This window comes from Canis aureus, chromosome 2 (genome assembly GCF_053574225.1).
Source record: "Canis aureus isolate CA01 chromosome 2, VMU_Caureus_v.1.0, whole genome shotgun sequence".
In the NCBI taxonomy this organism is placed as follows: Eukaryota; Metazoa; Chordata; class Mammalia; order Carnivora; family Canidae; genus Canis; species Canis aureus.
Window position 1 is genome coordinate 56634964 of NC_135612.1, and position 17962 is coordinate 56652925.

General features: G+C 42.6%; 1 protein-coding gene and 1 long non-coding RNA gene across 4 annotated transcripts in view; one reads left to right on the plus strand and one right to left on the minus strand.

Annotated features, from left to right (window-relative positions):
* EFL1 (elongation factor like GTPase 1) overlaps positions 1 to 17962 on the plus strand; it is a 126023-nt gene that overhangs the window by 78954 nt on the left and 29107 nt on the right. For both annotated transcript variants that reach the window (XM_077874076.1, XM_077874075.1), the window contains exons 16-17: positions 7564 to 7695; positions 12200 to 12347. In XM_077874076.1, coding sequence (XP_077730202.1) covers positions 7564 to 7695; positions 12200 to 12347 — 280 coding nt within the window. The remainder of the gene's footprint in view (positions 1 to 7563; positions 7696 to 12199; positions 12348 to 17962) is intronic.
* On the minus strand, positions 1408 to 6754 carry LOC144298817 (uncharacterized). Of its 2 annotated transcripts, none has more exons than XR_013365700.1 (3): positions 6598 to 6754; positions 1885 to 1995; positions 1408 to 1607 (listed from the first exon to the last, which is right to left on the minus strand). It is a non-coding gene; the product is annotated as an uncharacterized LOC144298817 (long non-coding RNA). The 2 variants fall into 2 exon arrangements; XR_013365699.1 differs by lacking the exon at positions 6598 to 6754 and adding an exon at positions 4884 to 5120.

Genomic DNA, 17962 nt, shown 5'->3' on the forward strand with positions numbered 1-17962 from the left:
GCTGCACTGTCTGGGCGTACTTCGCTGAACATGCAGAGCTGTTCTCTTGAGTGGTCATGACAATTGTTTCTGTCTCCAGTGCAGAGGACCTACTTATTCTGCACTTCTTTACTAAACCCGTGCTTTCTTCAGACTTATACCGGTTTTATTGGCATGAAATGCCATCTCATTGTTTTAACTTGCATTTACCTTATTATTTAGATTAAGATTTTTTAAATGTGTTTTCTGACTGTTCAGAGCTTCCTTGTCTTTCAGTCTTCTCTTGGAAGTGCTTATATTCTTCGCCTGTATTGCTAGTGGCTTGCCTATCTTTCTCATTGATTTCTGTTAGTTCTTTATATATTATGCTTACTAATCCTTTGTCTTTTAAACATTGAAAATACTTTGAAACATTTAATCCTTGGCTTTTTTGTGATACAGTTTTAATGATATCGTGAGAGTTACCAGTCTTCGCTGTGTCATCTTGTGATCTGTGCTTTGTTTTTCTGTTTCACCTTCAGGCTTTCGATCCCTGAGAGATTTATTTTTCTATGTGCTGTGTGGTCAAGGCACACGTACTGTTGTTTCCATGATGTTTCCCCAGTGGTCCCTCCTTTCCCCATTGTGTCCCCTTGGTCATGTCTGGGTTCCCACATACACAATTCTGGGCTCTTTGCGCGTGCTGTGTAATCAGACATGCCACTGCTGCAACTGCTACATTGTGCATTGGGTTTCCTTTAGTTGCACTACTTTCCCAGAAAGGAGTTAGGAACAGAGCCTTGCTTCTGTCTGTATTGTGACCTGAGCGCAGAGCTTGGAGGCTCTTCTCAGGCCTCGTGCACTTGGGTTACCCTCTGTTTTCTTCCCTGGATCCTTCAGTCAGGGTCTGGTATGAGCCTGTGACAAGGTTGCTACTTCATCTGCAAGTGACTCTGCTTCCCACTTTTAACTGGAAATACCTGGAAATACTTTGAGCTGAAACATAAATCCAGTTAAAACTGTCTGGTTGTATAAAGCCATATCTCTTTTCTTTTTTTTCTTTTTAACCATAAAAATAAATTTCCAGTGTTGTTTTAAACCATACCAGGCATTTTGTACTTCTTATGTGGTTACTTTTGTTATATTTCCTTGTTTATTTAAATCACTCGAGTTGAAACCTATCTCAAAGGAGCATCCCATAAAACTGAGTAAAATATAAATGTAGGTCAGTGGGCCAGGATACAAAGCTCCTATGTGGATCTGATTATGAATATGAATTTTATGCCTCAAAGGAAGTTATTATAACCTTCTTTACAGTTAACCAGTATATGTAATAGTTAACCAGTTAATAGTATTTGTAAAAAAAAAATTAACGAATTCATACCGTACACCAAAAAAAAAAAAACCAACCCCAAATTGGTTAAGAACTTTAGTAATAAAACAACCCCTACAACTACCACACCACCACTTCCATTTACACATGCTCACTGTGTGCCTGGGACTCAGACACTGTGTGTGGGCATCCTCGGCTCACAGGAACCTTGGAAAGGTGCCACCTGCTGCATTTGCATGTTGCCCATGAGGGAGCTGGAACTTGGAAGAGGTGAGGTGGCCGGTGTAATGCTCAAGCTGGAATTACATCCTGGTTCCTGTGACCGCAAAGTGCACATAACATGGTCACATGTTGTTAGATGAGAGAACCGGCAGCAGCTGCAGGGTCCCAGAGAAGTGGAAATAGTGGGCTGAAAATGGATCTTCAGTCATACATGTGGTCCCAGGGCCTCTGTGGATGCTGGCCGGTATCCCACTGGGTCTCCGAAGGTGCCATGTCCACCATCACCACCCCTGCCCCCCCGTGGTGCTGCCCTCCCACCTCACCTCCCCAGTCACCCCCCATACCCACTTCTCTCTCTTCCATGAACAAACCTCATGTTTTTCTCCTTGTGACCTTTGTCACATTTTATTGTCACCAACTTCACCTGCCTTTGTCCACATCTGGATCTTCAGTTCTGAGGACACAGCTGTGCTCATGTTCACCTGTTCATTGAAAAAACTTTATGAAGTGCCTGTTTGTACCCTTGCCCTCAAAACATAATCATCAAAAAATGAACAGAAAGTTGAATAGATATTTATTAGTTTTTTTGAAAGCACAACTTTCTAAGCATTTAAACTTAGATACCAAACAAAAAAGGCTCAGAAAAGGTACTAGAGAGGAAATATAGACGTAGAACAAAAAGAGAAATTATGGTCTAGAGGGAAAAATAAGAATCACAATATTTATCACACACACACACACAAAACCCATATACAAATGGCAGGAATAATTATGAAGCTGAAAGAAGGGTAGAGAAACACTTTGGACAGGTTATCCTCTGCTGAGTCCAAAATCTGGATGTGAAATCTGGATCTTGGCCTCACTTCCCTCCTCATCCCTTCTGCCCAGCCTCAGAGTAATAGCCCTCGCTGCCAGCTCTGCTCCAGGTCTGGTTCACCCACATCCACCCTCAGTGGAAAGTCCAGGCGTGGCGTGCAAGGCCCTTGATGCTCTGTGTGTGTTCCCCTGGCCTCCAGCTTGGCCCGCCCTCCACTGCAGGCGCTCTAGACTCCTGGCTTCCCTAGAAAGCGCCTTTGGAAGTCTTTTTGGTCCTGATGTGACACACCAAGAGATGACTTAAAGGCTTTTTTCTTTTTCTTTCTCTGACTGTCTTTTTATTTGCTCTGAGATAGGATATCAGGCAGCATTTAGTGATCTGTTCCACTTCCAGGCCCAAGCTGGAATTTTTTCACTTTTTTTTTTTTTTTTTTTTTTTAAGATTTTATGTATTTGAGAGAGAGGTGAGGGAGAGAGAGACAGAGAACAGAAGCAAAGGGAGCAGCAGGGGGAGAGGGAGAAGCAGACTCCCCGCCAAGCAGGGAGACTGATGCAAGGCTCCATCCCAGGACCCCAGGATCATTACCTGAGCCAAAGGCAGATGCTTCACCTACTGAGCACTCCAGGTGCCCCTTCTTCCATCATTTTAATCCTGGGCCTCCCTTACCATGGATTCTGGGTGAGGATTTACAGGCCCAGTGGCATTAGTCTGTTCCTGCAGGAGTGGAGGGGGTCTGGCTCCCTTAGGACTCTTTCTTGGGGTGTAAATTGAGACTCCACTGTGACACCCAGGTGTCACTCCTATCTGATGCAGGACACTGCAGGGCAAGTTTTTGGCTGTTTTCTAACTTGGACAAGGATAGCAAGCCTCCACAGCTCCAGAAAAAAGTCTTTTTGTTTCCTTAGGTATTCCTTCTTCTCCTTACTGTAGGCCCTTCTGAGAGCAAGGCCCTGGTCTTGATGTAACTTGCCTAAGAACTATTATTAACTGCTTATGAGCTCCATCTGTCCCTATGAGAAGAAGAAATTCTGACCCGGTGATGTCACTGCTGTAAGATTTTCCCTGGGGCCTCTTGTAACACAAGCTACAGGGCAATTGATTTAATGGACTTCTTGAGCATGCTGGGGAAACGTGACCAATTCTCTGAAAACCTCAGTCAGCACTGTTGGTCTACTTTGGAGCTATTTATTCTGTTAGCCAAGCAGACTTGCAAAAGGCCCTCAAGTATATTTTATATTCATGTACCCATCTGCCCCCCTACCTCCGTAACAAGTTATAAACTGTGTGGATCCCCTGTGTTGCCCTCTGGACCGAGTCAAAGGGGGCGGAATAAGAGTTTTGCTGAAAAATACAGAATAAGGGCATGAACTTGAGACAGAAGATTTGGGCTTCTTTGGGATCCAAAGACAGAAGGACCTAGATTAGAAGGTGGTCTTCCAGCCAGTGGTTTTCTGGATTCATACTACCCTGGAAACTTGCACTTTAAAAAAATTTTTTTTTTATCCAGTTGATCTTTGAACAACTGGATCCAGATTTGAACTGCGTGGATCCACTTATATGTGGATTTTTTTCAGTAAATGAAGTGCTGTAAATATATTTTCCTCTTACGATTTTCTTAATGACCTTTTCTCTAGCTCACTCTATCATAAGAATACAGTGTAGAATACATATAACATACAAAACATGTATTAACCAACTATTTATGTTATCAGGCTTCCGGTAAACAACAGGCTGTTAGTAGTTTAGGGGAGTCAAAGTCGCACGCGGATTTTTAACTGGATGGGGGCCGGAACCCCTGACCCCTTGTTGTTCAAGGGTCAGCAACATGGTCTGAATTGCCATGTCTGTTCTGAGGTCACGTTCATTGCTCTCATGGGCCTGAGGCTCTGTGGGCATTCATGGTATATAACTAGCATTTGCTGTGGAGATGTAAAGGAAACTGGTATCTCAGATGTATTAAACAGATTAAGAGGAACGAGTTGCTGGTTCTTGAGCAGTAATGTTTAAATGGCTTGAAATGAAACCTTGGCATTTAGGAGACTATATTCCAGCTAGAGCGTTAACATCTTTTCCCACAAAGTTGTTTTTTTTTTTAAAATCCAATACCATTTTTATACCAGCATTGAATGCACACTTCAGAATCCAGACTTCCCTGAAGATAGTAATGCTGTTCAGATGGGCAGTGGGTTCAGTCTGTAGGAAGCAGTGTTAGAACTCAGTGACATTGTTACTGTCTTCCTGCCCGCTGATGTGACCTGGGCCTAGACTCATTCAGCCTGTGCTCAGGGAGTTGTTCAGAATAGAAGAACGTTGTCAGCAAAGAGCCAGCCTGTCTCTCAGACTCCAAATTTCCAGTCTCAGACCATAAAAGAGGAGACATAAAAGATGCTCCTGTGTATTGTTTCTGGAATACTTTTGAAAGGGAAACATTAGAGAGCCTGGAAAAAATTGGGGCCTGACTGTGTTGTCCAGTGCTGATCTGCATAGATAAGAATTGGGAGGGGGCGGTGTGCCAGCCTGGCAGGGGCCTACGGCACAGGGCTCGGCATTTACCTGGGTGTGTTACTTTCCACCCCAGCCCCGGAGCCGGAGTTCACCTAAGTGATATTGTGGAGAGAAGAATTCGGAGCGGAGAGGACTTGGATCATTTATCTTCAACCAGGCAACAGTTGCCCGTGTCCATAGAGAAACAACGCTAGCTTTCTGGTGTTCAGGACGTCGCTGTGACCCCATGTTCCTGTTTCCTCAGCCTGTCTTCTCTCTCTCTCTCTCTCTCTCTCTCATAGATCATACATCTGTTTTTGATAAATATTTAAAAAAAACATAAGCTTGTACTCGTCAGTCCTTAACCCTAATCAATGACATGATAATTTGATCTTTTTTTCTGAACTGTTATTCTATCCCAGAAATTCTGAAGTGATTCTCTTGAAGGAATATGTCCCTTACCCCCTCAGCCCCAGTTGAAAAAGGCCTCAGCAAATGTCCTTTCTGTGAAGAAACTCTTCCTCCAAAGTTGCTATCACTGTGACTTGAGCAATAGGAGTGAAAGAGAAAGGATAAAAAATTATATGAACATTGTAACGATAAATTATGTGTGCCTGGGGGGGCGGGGGAAATGAAAACATTGATGATCTTAGGATGGTGTGATCCTGGGTATTCTTTTTTCAAAATTGTGTTATCATTTGAAAACAAAAAGCTTCTTCTAAACTGTGTTTTGCATAAATACCAGAGTGTACACTTAATAATTATCTGTTAGTATTTCAAGGAATTCTTAAAGTGATTCTTAATTTTTTTTTCTGATTTGCCCAATAACTTAAATGGTCCCTTTCCTGGATTTTAAGATCATATCTTAAATTAAGTAAAAATGGTGACACGTCATACAGATGGTGGGTTTTTGATGATCTTTGGAGCATTGCTTTTTCTGTAAATCCTTAACCTTGACTAAGAATACTGTGGTAATAACTTTTCTCTTTTCTATTTTTGGGGGAATTACAATCATGTTCACAAATCTGGACACATCTAAGTAGCAAGAATAGATTTGGTAATTTGAATAGCAAAATGTAGACCAGAAGTTCAGACAGACAGGGTTGCCAATCTGCTGACCATCTGCAGCCTACATCTCTGGTAATACAGAGGAAGGACTGGCCTCTCTGTTTCCATTGAAACCATGTGCTGTGTGTGCATGGTCAGAGGGAGAGGAAGGGAAGAGGATGTTAGTCCTAGTAGACTTGGTGGTAACTTGGGCAGACCCAGATCTGTTCCATCATTGTTTACCAGTACGGGGAAGTAGCAAGAAGCTCGGGACCAGGGTAGACCTTTCTGTGTACTGGGCCAAGGGGCACAGTGATAAGAAACTTATACCTTGACCAGACACATACACAGGATACACGAAGACTAAATTTAGGACCTTGGAAACTTCAGTCTGGGGAGGGTCCCCTGCACAACAAAGGTCTAGAAATCCTGTCAGGAGCTGAACAGTTAAAGGAGCTAATGATGATTAGTAAGGCAGAAAAGGCTTCAGAGGATCTGACGGGAGCCTTCAAAATCCTGAGGGTGTCCGATGGACATGGAAGCCTGTCTTATGTGGACCTCTGGAGAGCTAAACTGGGCATGTGTAGCCATACATGCTACAGGAGGAGATTTCGTGTGGTTAGAGCCTCCCTTCATGCAGGCAGGTGGTGAAGACTGGAGGCATTCAGTGGGGGACGAGGGAGGGCCATCCACACTGTATGGTCACACCATGCTATATGGGAGACCTCTCCACCACCTTCTGAGCTTGTGTGCTGGAAGCTTCTGTGTCACTTCCCTTCCCTTGCTGGATGTTCAGTCGTGGAGCATCCCATCACCCCAATACACATTGAAACAGAGTGTATTGGGTGTCAACTGAAGGCAACAGAGTGGTTTCCCTGTTTCCCTTCCGTTGTTGTTTCTGAGCTCACAGTGGAGACATGGAATGCTGATGGAATGTCCCTGCCCGTCTCCTGTGTCCCCTCTCCTTTGAGTAGACTGCCTCTCCTTCCATACCCTCCCTAATCTTTGCCTTAGCCCAGAAGCACGAAAATGGCCCTTGTACGTATGACTTGAGTTCTTCTAAAATGCTGTCTGCTCTTAGTGTGGATGTGAGGCTCAGTATGCCCCAGGAGCTCCCCTGTCAGCACTCTCTCTGCCCCCATCTGCTCAGGGATGGATGCCCTCCGGGAGGGTCCTACTCAACTGTCTCTGGGAGCCTGAAGTGGGGAAGGTGTGATGTCTTCTTCTAAAATTGGGGTGGTATGAGGGTGGCTTGGGTCAAGGACTCCAGAGCAGCCTCAAACCTGAAGTCTCCAAATGCCCTTGACCCGAAGCAAGGATTTGAGAAAAGAGACTATTTCAGTAGACACTCACTTTCATCACATTAATGTACTTTAAAAAACTAAAACTTATGATTCGAAATCATCAGTATTTTCAGACATGTATTTGGACGTGATCACTTCTGTGGTCAAAGTAGAGATGTGTTAGCCCAGTTTGATATACCACATGATTTGTGCGTCTGGAAGCCAGTGGCCAGCAGAATTCCTGTCTGTTTATCAGCAGTTAAATAGTATCCATGGGTGCTGGTCGGCCTCGTTCCTTGCAACATCTTTAAGTGTTTTTCCTCAGCAATGTATGCACTGGGTTGATGGTCTTATTTTTCTGACGTAAATTCAGAACCCATCACCCTTTACTGATCACATGGATCTTTTCCTCCCTGCAGGCATCGGGGGCCTTCAGGACTTGGTGCTGAAGTCAGCAACACTGTGCAGTGTGCCATCTTGCCCGCCGTTCATACCGCTCAACTTCGAGGCCACCCCTATTGTGAGGGTTGCTGTTGAACCGAAACACCCAAGTAAGATGACTTCATTTTTAAAAGCCTGTAATGTTCATTACACTTTGTAAATGCATGGATTTCATACTTGACTCCTCACTATTTGTTTCATAAGTATGCTGTGAATTCTCATTCAGGTGCATAATAGAAGGAGTCCTCCCCCCACCCTGCCATCAGGCCACACATTCTGCCAGTTTTCCAGAGGGAATCTGACCTCTGCCTTAGGAACATGGTGTACTTAGGCACCTTTGTTCCCTGAGAAACTGGGTCTGTCTGTCCGGCAGAAACCAGGGCATCTCTGCACCCTCACAGCCCTGGCACAGGGGGGGCCCTTCCCTCTAGGTTTGCTAGATTATCTGGACACGGAGCATTTCCTGCCTGTTTAGAAGCATGTCCTGCCCCACCCACATATGCCAGATTATGTCCTGACTGGTGCTTAGTCTTTGGCTTCTAGCATTTGCCTGAGCAGTCCTCAGTAACTCTTGTATGTAGTTTCCCATGGCATCGCTAACCCCAACTCTGCTGTTCCCAGTGCTTGGTGGTAGGTCAGGGAACCTCCAGGCTGTGCTCAGGGACCCAAAGGACAAGCGCTGTGAAGTGGTAGATCTCTGCCGAGGTAGAGGATGGTCCCGTTGTCCTTGCATGGCTGTACGCCTCCTCGCCCCAGAACTTGGGCCTTCCGAAAGCTTATCTCTGCCTCAAGTTCTACCAGATAGCCTTGGCATTGAGGCTCCCTGCATGCTAGAGCAGATACTTGGAGAACTGCATCTCTGACCTCTGGGCTCTGCCCTAGGAAACAGCCATCTTCGTTGGGCCCCAGGGATACAGCCTCCTTTCTGGGCTGTCATTGGAGACGACCAGCGTGTGGTGACTGACTGCATGGACTTACCCTATTCTATCTAACACCCGCTTCCTCTCTGTGCGCTTGTCCAGATCTTGGGCCCTCCTGGTTGGCTCTTCTCTTTCACTGCGGGTCTGGCTCTGGCTGTTGTCAGCTGCCTCCACCTCAGAAGTACATACAGTACAAGAAAGTTCAGTTTTATTGGAGTTGTGACATTTGAGTCTGGCAACCATAGCTTATTCTTGGGCCTTTCTAGTATTACTTAATTCTTCTCTATTCCATTTAGATCTAAACTTTTAAAACAGAGATTAAAGAAATAACTGATAATTCAAACCATGATGGTTTACTAGAAATTTATAATATTTGAAATCTGTTTGAGGGTTGTGTGCTGCCCTATGCTGTTGTCTCTGCCAAGTTAACTCCTAGCCCTGAAGGGAGCCGAACCAGCTTCTCTACAGCTTTGGCGGCAGGAGGAGAGGGACCCTGGTACCTCGCTCCTGCCCCCATTTTGTCTCCATCCCGTCCCATAGCAGACTCTCAGTAAGAGTGATTTCCTCTCCATAAATGAGGCGATGGAATAAATAGAAAGACTTAAGGATGATCCATCTGGATGCTAGGGTTTCCCTCATATGTGTTTCATTAGAATGTACTAGGTAAAAAAGAAACTAAGATGATTTAGAAGGAGCACCCAATTCTCATAATTTTAAAGAGTGTTGCTCCTTTTTCCCAACAGATGTATTGTTTTTGCTGGATTTACTGTGCATGTTACTGACTGTAACTGAGGTGCCCCATTCCCACACTTCTGTGTCCGAATTTTATACCCACTGTTCTGTCTTCTTGCTGTTGTTACAAGGCCCACATCTCATTACACACTGAGGATGTGTGAGAACACTTCTCCCAATGCTGTCCTCACCCCGTGAGCCCTCGGGGACAGTGACTCCCCGAGGAGTCCCCTGTGTTTACTGTGTCCTAGTCTCTTGTGCCCCTCCTCACTGTGGCGCAGAGCTCCATTCTCCGTGGATGATGTGTGCCAACTGTTGTGGTGTCCACCCTCCTGTACCCAGACTTCCCAGTGACACTGCCCCTGAGAACCACCAGGTGGATGTGCTATTTATTTCTGAGCAGAACAGGCCATTTTTTCTTTTTTTTTTTTTTTTTTTTCAGGCCGTTTTTTCTTGTTCATACTCACAAACTGGGTTGACTAATCTACAAGACAGCCTCTTTCTCACTTTCAGCATAGGTAATTCTGAGCACTTGTTCATCCACTTTTCTTTTTCTGATTTCTGAAGCTGGAGTTAGGATACCATGGTGACCACCTCTCAGTTCTGTATCCACAGGGTCCTCCTAAGATCAGACACCCCAGTACAAAACAGTGTAGACATCCCACAACCAGTACATCCTCTTCCTCATTACTCCATGCCACACACTAAGGATTTTACATTGACTGTTTTATTTAATCCTCTCATTAGCCCTGTGCTGTGTTATCCCCATCTTCATGAGAGGTAAACTGAGGCTTACACTAACTCTTGCCCAAGGCTCTACAGGGAGTAGTCAGTGCCCTGTGGCACAGCATGGCAGCTGCTGTTAGCCAGTAGTCCAGCACCCTGACATGGGGGCTGAGTGCTTGTGTGGCTGAGGCTTGGGGGTCACACAGCACTTAGGCTCACTCTGGCCCACATGGGCCCATAAGGACTGCCAGGAGGTGAGGACAGCTGGGCTATCATAGAGATGGCTGCCACAGAGACACTTTGTTGTTTTTGAAATCTTGTCCTGACACAGGACTGTGATACAGTCATCCAAGGATCTGCTTGTAGTGTCTATTGACTTCAGCCCATCACTTTAAATGGGCCTCACCACTAGGAAAGACACCTCAAAACTGTGTGGTCCAGATGGAAGAAATAGATCATGGGCTGCCTTTGCTAGCTCACAGTGTCTGTTTTAAAACCCAGTCAGCAGTTTACACACAAAGATTTCCTTTAAATCCAGATAGTATTTGTCATCATCTCAGGATTTTTTTTACAGTATTAAAAGATGTTGGTTTTTTATCTTTAACAGATCATTTGGAAGATTTTTAAGCAGGTTAGGAAAATCAACTTCCAGATTTTAAGAGGTTAAATCAACGTTGTTTTTGCCAACAAAATGACTATCATTGTAAATAAACATTTTCAAACATCTAATTTCAAAATGTCTCCATATTCCAAGTTTTATTTTGAGAAAGTTTCTTCTTTATTGTTAAACTGTCACCTTTACTATGAAGAGATAGATTTAAGTGTATTTGCTTTCTTTTTTTTTAAAAAAAGAATTTGTAATTTGGCTAATGGGGAGCTGATGGAAAGCTCTTTTGTTTATTTTTTTATTGATTCCTCTGTGCTTTGTGTTATTTGTGTCATCAGTGGTCTTTTTGCAGGAATGCTTTTCAGCCATGCTTCAAATTCTATGAAACTTAAGTTAACACTAGGTAATGCCCGTGAGTCCACTTAATGAGGCAGAGGAAGACACAGTATACTTTGAGGGAACAAATGAGACCGAGTCTGGTAGTCCCATGCACAGTGGGGTCCTCTTATTGCATGCATCCCATGTGTGGTTCATGGCTGCCTGGCTTTGCGGGGGGCTGACACCTGTCCCGCATGCTTCAAAGCCCATGGTTCTGGGACCTTGACATAAGTCCTTAGGTTCTCCATACCTGCCTCCTCATCCATAAAACAAGAACGGTACTCATTTCTGCCACATAGTTAATAAGCTTGTCTCTATGAAGTACTTGTTGTCATGTCACTAGCTAATATGAAGTATTATCATTAGAAAAGCTTTATTTCAGAACCAAGTAGATATGGATAAATAAATAGCCATGGAATAGACATACTGAAAACTACTGATGGCAGAAAGTTCCTGTGGCTTTGTTTGCTTGGCATGTTGAAAACCAAGCATTGAGGAATGGTAGAGGCTTTCCTTCAAGTGCAGAAGCGAAACCAGGCTGCATAGAAATGCCTTCAAGACTGGAGTCTCTACTTAAATGAACAGTAGCTGCTGAGCATGCAGGAAGATGTGAAAGAGTGGCCAAGCCCACGATATGGACCAGAATCCTGGCCATGGCCTCAGCTCCCACAGACCATACGGGAAAGCTGCCGCATGCCAGAAGCACAGGCAGCAGGGAATACAGAAGGTGCCCATGGCTCAGCGGGCACAGTGGCCTCGACCCATGGGACAGCTTTCTTCTAAAACACAGTTTTGTCAAGAGCCTCAGGGTGATCATTTTACATGTGTGGCTCTACTGCAGTTTCTTGAATACCATGTGAAGTGGGGTTTTGTTGTCATTATTTGCTGATTTGTTGATTTTAACTCTTCTTTGGGGAAGAGCTCTATTACATTTTAGGTAGAGAGTATGTACTTCTGTAATACAATTTAGGTGGATTTACACATACAGTGGTGGTAGTTTGTATTTGCCGAGCATTTGAAGAAGTGGTATAGACCAGCTTTGGGAGTCTTGACGGTAAGCTTCTGAGTGTTTCATGTTAGTGCTCTGTACTCAAATGAGCAGAAGTCAGTTTTCTTCACATTGCTGCATGATTTGGAAGAGTTATTTTAAGACTTTCATTATACTTTTCCTTTCAGTGTCCATGGACACCGTCTTGAGGTTTGATGAGTCCTTATGCTGCTCTTAATCAGCACTTCATTCTATTAACCTAGGTGAAATGCCTCAGCTCGTCAGAGGAATGAAACTCTTAAACCAGGCTGACCCCTGTGTCCAGATCTTAATTCAAGAAACAGGAGAGCACGTCTTAGTGACAGCAGGGGAGGTCCACCTTCAGCGGTGCCTGGATGACTTGAAAGAAAGGTAGGATGGTGGTGGGCCAGCATAGCCCCCAAGTCATTGGGGGGCAATGGGTCCTGAACCAGGGGGACTTTGTGGCTTGTTTTTGGAGAAAAATGAAATGCCCTCAATTCAAACATGAACTGTTACTGTGCTGTCAGATTGTAGACTAGGTTTTTAATGACTGACCATTTACTTCTGGACTTGAATACTCTAACATTGTTAAGCTTAAGTCATAAAATATCTCTACACATCCGTATTTTCCTGTAGGTGCACACACACACACAGCATGTCAGGGCAACAGAATGACGTCATACATTGTGAGCTCAGGGGCCACTGAGACAGAGTTCTCTCCTTCCTGATGGAGTCTGTGCGAGGTACACCTTGAGGGGATCTGTTTCTCCATCCTGGTGGTGATGCCTTTTAGGAAGTAGGCATCCCAGACCACTTTTTATAAATAACACTTTTCCTCTTTATTCCCAAGCCAACGTGTGTTTATTATAGCAATTAGGAAAAGCCAGAAGGATGAAAAGAACCACTCACTTACATTTGGGCTCTCAAACCCGCAGCCTGTTCTGTGCACATTCTCATATATACGGACATCTACATATGCGCAGCTCTGATTTGGTTACATTAACTTCAGAGGTGTTATTTCTGGCTCACCAGGTGCCATATATTGCTGGCATATTTTTTAGGCTTCTGATCTACATTATCCTTAGGAAAGGCTGATAGAGTTTACACTGTAGCCAGCAAAAAGTATTTGAAAGTGCTTCTTTTCCCAAATTTTCGTCAACCCTGTATATTTTTTTTAAATTCACCAGTCTGGAAGACGGCTAAGATGTTCACTGTTAATAAAGACATTTTCCATGCTATTGAAACATTTCTTTCTGTATTTCTTGGCCATTCATTTTTCTTCTTTGATGAACTGCCTTGTCATGGCCTTCCTTCCTCTTATTTTTAAAATTTTGGAGGGCTGTGATGATTGTAATGATAATTATAAATAATCAACATAATTATATACTAAATATTACATGCCAGTCACTGTATTAAACACTGTCTCATTTAATCCTTATGATGAGCCAGTCACATTGATAGTAGTACACCAACTATTACTACTCCTGCTACGATACTACTACTAAAATATTCCTGCTGTAGTATTCCTGCTACAGTTGTCCTGCTACTCCTGATAATGGAATAGCATGAAAACAGCTGCTCTGCAGCACCTTCCTGGGGATGTTGTAAAATCTCCTGCTGGAGGAGGAGTTTCCTCAGCTCTGTTCTCTAGTTTAAATGATGTTGTGGCTTATTCCTTCTTTAAATGGTTTTATAGCCATGATTAGCACAAAACTGGAAGGCAGATCTTCCATCTCCTCAATATTGATAACATTTTCTTACAATTTCTGAAGGTTATAGTATCAGGTTAGAGAATTCTGCTAATTGGATAAATCTTAAAGTATATTTAAAAAATAATAGTTCTCAAGAGGGTTTTTTTTTTTTTTTTTTTTTTTTTTTTTTTTTTTTTATGTTTTTTTTTTTTTTTTTTTTTTTTTTTTTATTGGTGTTCAATTTACTAACATACAGAATAACACCCAGTGCCCGTCACCCATTCACTCCCACCCCCCGCCCTCCTCCCCTTCTACCACCCCTAGTTCGTTTCCCAGAGTTAGCAGTCTTTACGTTCTGTCTCCCTTTCTGATATTTCCCACACATTTCTTCTCCCTTCCCTTATTTTCCCTTTCACTATTATTTATATTCCCCAAATGAATGAGAACATATAATGTTTGTCCTTCTCCGACTGACTTACTTCACTCAGCATAATACCCTCCAGTTCCATCCACGTTGAAGCAAATGGTGGGTATTTGTCATTTCTAATAGCTGAGTAATATTCCATTGTATACATAAACCACATCTTCTTTATCCATTCATCTTTCGTTGGACACCGAGGCTCCTTCCACAGTTTGGCTATAGTGGCCATTGCTGCTAGAAACATCGGGGTGCAGGTGTCCCGGCGTTTCATTGCATTTGTATCTTTGGGGTAAATCCCCAACAGTGCAATTGCTGGGTCGTAGGGCAGGTATATTTTTAACTGTTTGAGGAACCTCCACACAGTTTTCCAGAGTGGCTGCACCAGTTCACATTCCCACCAACAGTGTAAGAGGGTTCCCTTTTCTCCGCATCCTCTCCAACATTTGTTGTTTCCTGCCTTGTTAATTTTCCCCATTCTCACTGGTGTGAGGTGGTATCTCATTGTAGTTTTGATTTGTATTTCCCTGATGGCAAGTGATGCAGAGCATTTTCTCATATGCATGTTGGCCATGTCTATGTCTTCCTCTGTGAGATTTCTGTTCATGTCTTTTGCCCATTTCATGATTGGATTGTTTGTTTCTTTGGTGTTGAGTTTAATAAGTTCTTTATAGATCTTGGAAACTAGCCCTTTATCTGATATGTCATTTGCAAATATCTTCTCCCATTCTGTAGGTTGTCTTTGAGTTTTGTTGACTGTATCCTTTGCTGTGCAAAAGCTTCTTATCTTGATGAAGTCCCAATAGTTCATTTTTGCTTTTGTTTCTTTTGCCTTTGTGGATGTATCTTGCAAGAAGTTACTATGGCCGAGTTCAAAAAGGGTGTTGCCTGTGTTCTTCTCTAGGATTTTGATGGAATCTTGTCTCACATTTAGATCTTTCATCCATTTTGAGTTTATCTTTGTGTATGGTGAAAGAGAGTGGTCTAGTTTCATTCTTCTGCATGTGGATGTCCAATTTTCCCAGCACCATTTATTGAAGAGACTGTCTTTCTTCCAATGGATAGTCTTTCCTCCTTTATCGAATATTAGTTGCCCATAAAGTTCAGGGTCCACTTCTGGATTCTCTATTCTGTTCCACTGATCTATGTGTCTGTTTTTGTGCCAGTACCACACTGTCTTGATGACCACAGCTTTGTAGTACAACCTGAAATCTGGCATTGTGATGCCCCCAGATATGGTTTTCTTTTTTAAAATTCCCCTGGCTATTCGGGGTCTTTTCTGATTCCACACAAATCTTAAAATAATTTGTTCTAACTCTCTGAAGAAAGTCCATGGTATTTTGATAGGGATTGCGTTAAACGTGTATATTGCCCTGGGTAACATTGACATTTTCACGATATTAATTCTGCCAATCCATGAGCATGGAATATTTTTCCATCTCTTTGTGTCTTCCTCAATTTCTTTCAGAAGTGTTCTATAGTTTTGAGGGTATAGATCCTTTACATCTTTGGTGAGGTTTATTCCTAGGTATCTTATGCTTTTGGATGCAATTGTAAATGGGATTGACTCCTTAATTTCTCTTTCTTCAGTCTCATTGTTAGTGTATAGAAATGCCACTGACTTCTGGGCATTGATTTTGTATCCTGCCACGCTACCGAATTGCTGTATGAGTTCTAGCAATCTTGGGGTGGAGACTTTTGGGTTTTCTATGTAGAGTATCATGTCATCGGCGAAGAGAGAGAGTTTGACTTCTTCTTTGCCAATTTGAATGCCTTTAATGTCTTTTTGTTGTCTGATTGCTGAGGCTAGGACTTCCAGTACTATGTTGAATAGCAGTGGTGAGAGTGGACATCCCTGTCTTGTTCCTGATCTTAGGGGAAAGGCTCCCAGTGCTTCCCCATTGAGAATGATATTTGCTGTGGGCTTTTCATAGATGGCTTTTAAGATGTCGAGGAATGTTCCCTCTATCCCTACACTCTGAAGAGTTTTAATCAGGAATGGATGCTGTATTTTGTCAAATGCTTTCTCTGCATCCAATGAGAGGATCATATGGTTCTTGGTTTTTCTCTTGCTGATATGATGAATCACATTGATTGTTTTACGGGTGTTGAACCAGCCTTGTGTCCCAGGGATAAATCCTACTTGGTCATGGTGAATAATTTTCTTAATGTACTGTTGGATCCTATTGGCCAGTATCTTGTTGAGAATTTTTGCATCCATGTTCATCAGGGATATTGGTCTGTAATTCTCCTTTTTGGCGGGGTCTTTGTCTGGCTTTGGAATTAAGGTGATGCTGGCTTCATAGAACGAATTTGGAAGTACTCCATCTCTTTCTATCTTTCCAAACAGCTTTAGGAGAATAGGTATGATTTCTTCTTTAAACGTTTGATAAAATTCTCCTGGGAAGCCATCTGGCCCTGGACTCTTGTGTCTTGGGAGGTTTTTGATGACTGCTTCAATTTCCTCCCTGGTTATTGGCCTGTTCAGGTTTTCTATTTCTTCCTGTTCCAGTTTTGGTAGTTTGTGGCTTTCCAGGAATGCGTCCATTTCTTCTAGATTGCCTAATTTATTGGCGTATAGCTGTTCATAATATGTTTTTAAAATCGTTTGTATTTCCTTGGTGTTGGTAGTGATCTCTCCTTTCTCATTCATGATTTTATTAATTTGAGTCTTCTCTCTCTTCTTTTTAATAAGGCTGGCTAATGGTTTATCTATCTTATTAATTCTTTCAAAGAACCAACTCCTGGTTCTGTTGATCTGTTCCACAGTTCTTCTGGTCTCGATTTCGTTGAGTTCTGCTCGAATCTTTATTAACTCCCTTCTTCTCTTGGGTGTAGGATCTATTTGCTGTTTTTTCTCTAGCTCCTTTATGTGTAAGGTTAGCTTTTGTATTTGAGTTCTTTCCAGTTTTTGAATGGATGCTTGTATTGCGATGTATTTCCCCCTTAGGACTGCTTTTGCTGCATCCCAAAGATTTTGAACAGTTGTATCTTCATTCTCATTAGTTTCCATGAATCTTTTTAATTCTTCCTTAATTTCCTGGTTGACCCTTTTATCTTTTAGCAGGATGGTCCTTAACCTCCATGTGTTTGAGGTCCTTCCAAACTTCTTGTTGTGATTTAGTTCTAATTTCAAGGCATTATGGTCCGAGAATATGCAGGGGACAATCCCAATCTTTTGGTATCGGTTCAGACCCGATTTGTGACCCAATATGTGGTCTATTCTGGAGAAAGTTCCATGTGCGCTTGAGAAGAATGTGTATTCAGTTGAGTTTGGATGTAAAGTTCTGTAGATATCTGTGAAATCCATCTGGTCCAGTGTATCATTTAAAGCTCTCGTTTCTTTGGAGATGTTTTGCTTAGAAGACCTATCGAGTATAGAAAGAGCTAGATTGAAGTCACCAAGTATAAGTGTATTATTATCTAAGTATTTCTTCACTTTGGTTAATAATTGATTTATATATTTGGCAGCTCCCACATTCGGAGCATATATATTGAGGATTGTTAAGTCCTCTTGTTGAATAGATCCTTTAAGTATGATATAGTGTCCCTCTTCATCTCTCACTACAGTCTTTGGGGTAAATTTTAGTTTATCTGATATAAGGATGGCTACCCCTGCTTTCTTTTGAGGACCATTCGAATGGTAAATGGTTCTCCAACCTTTTATTTTCAGGCTGTAGGTGTCCTTCTGTCTAAAATGAGTCTCTTGTAGACAGCAAATAGATGGGTCCTGCTTTTTTATCCAGTCTGAAACCCTGCGCCTTTTGATGGGGTCATTAAGCCCGTTCACATTCAGAGTTACTATTGAGAGATATGAGTTTAGTGTCATCATGATATCTATTCAGTCTTTGTTTTTGTGGACTGTTCCACTGAACTTCTTCTTAAAGGGGAATTTT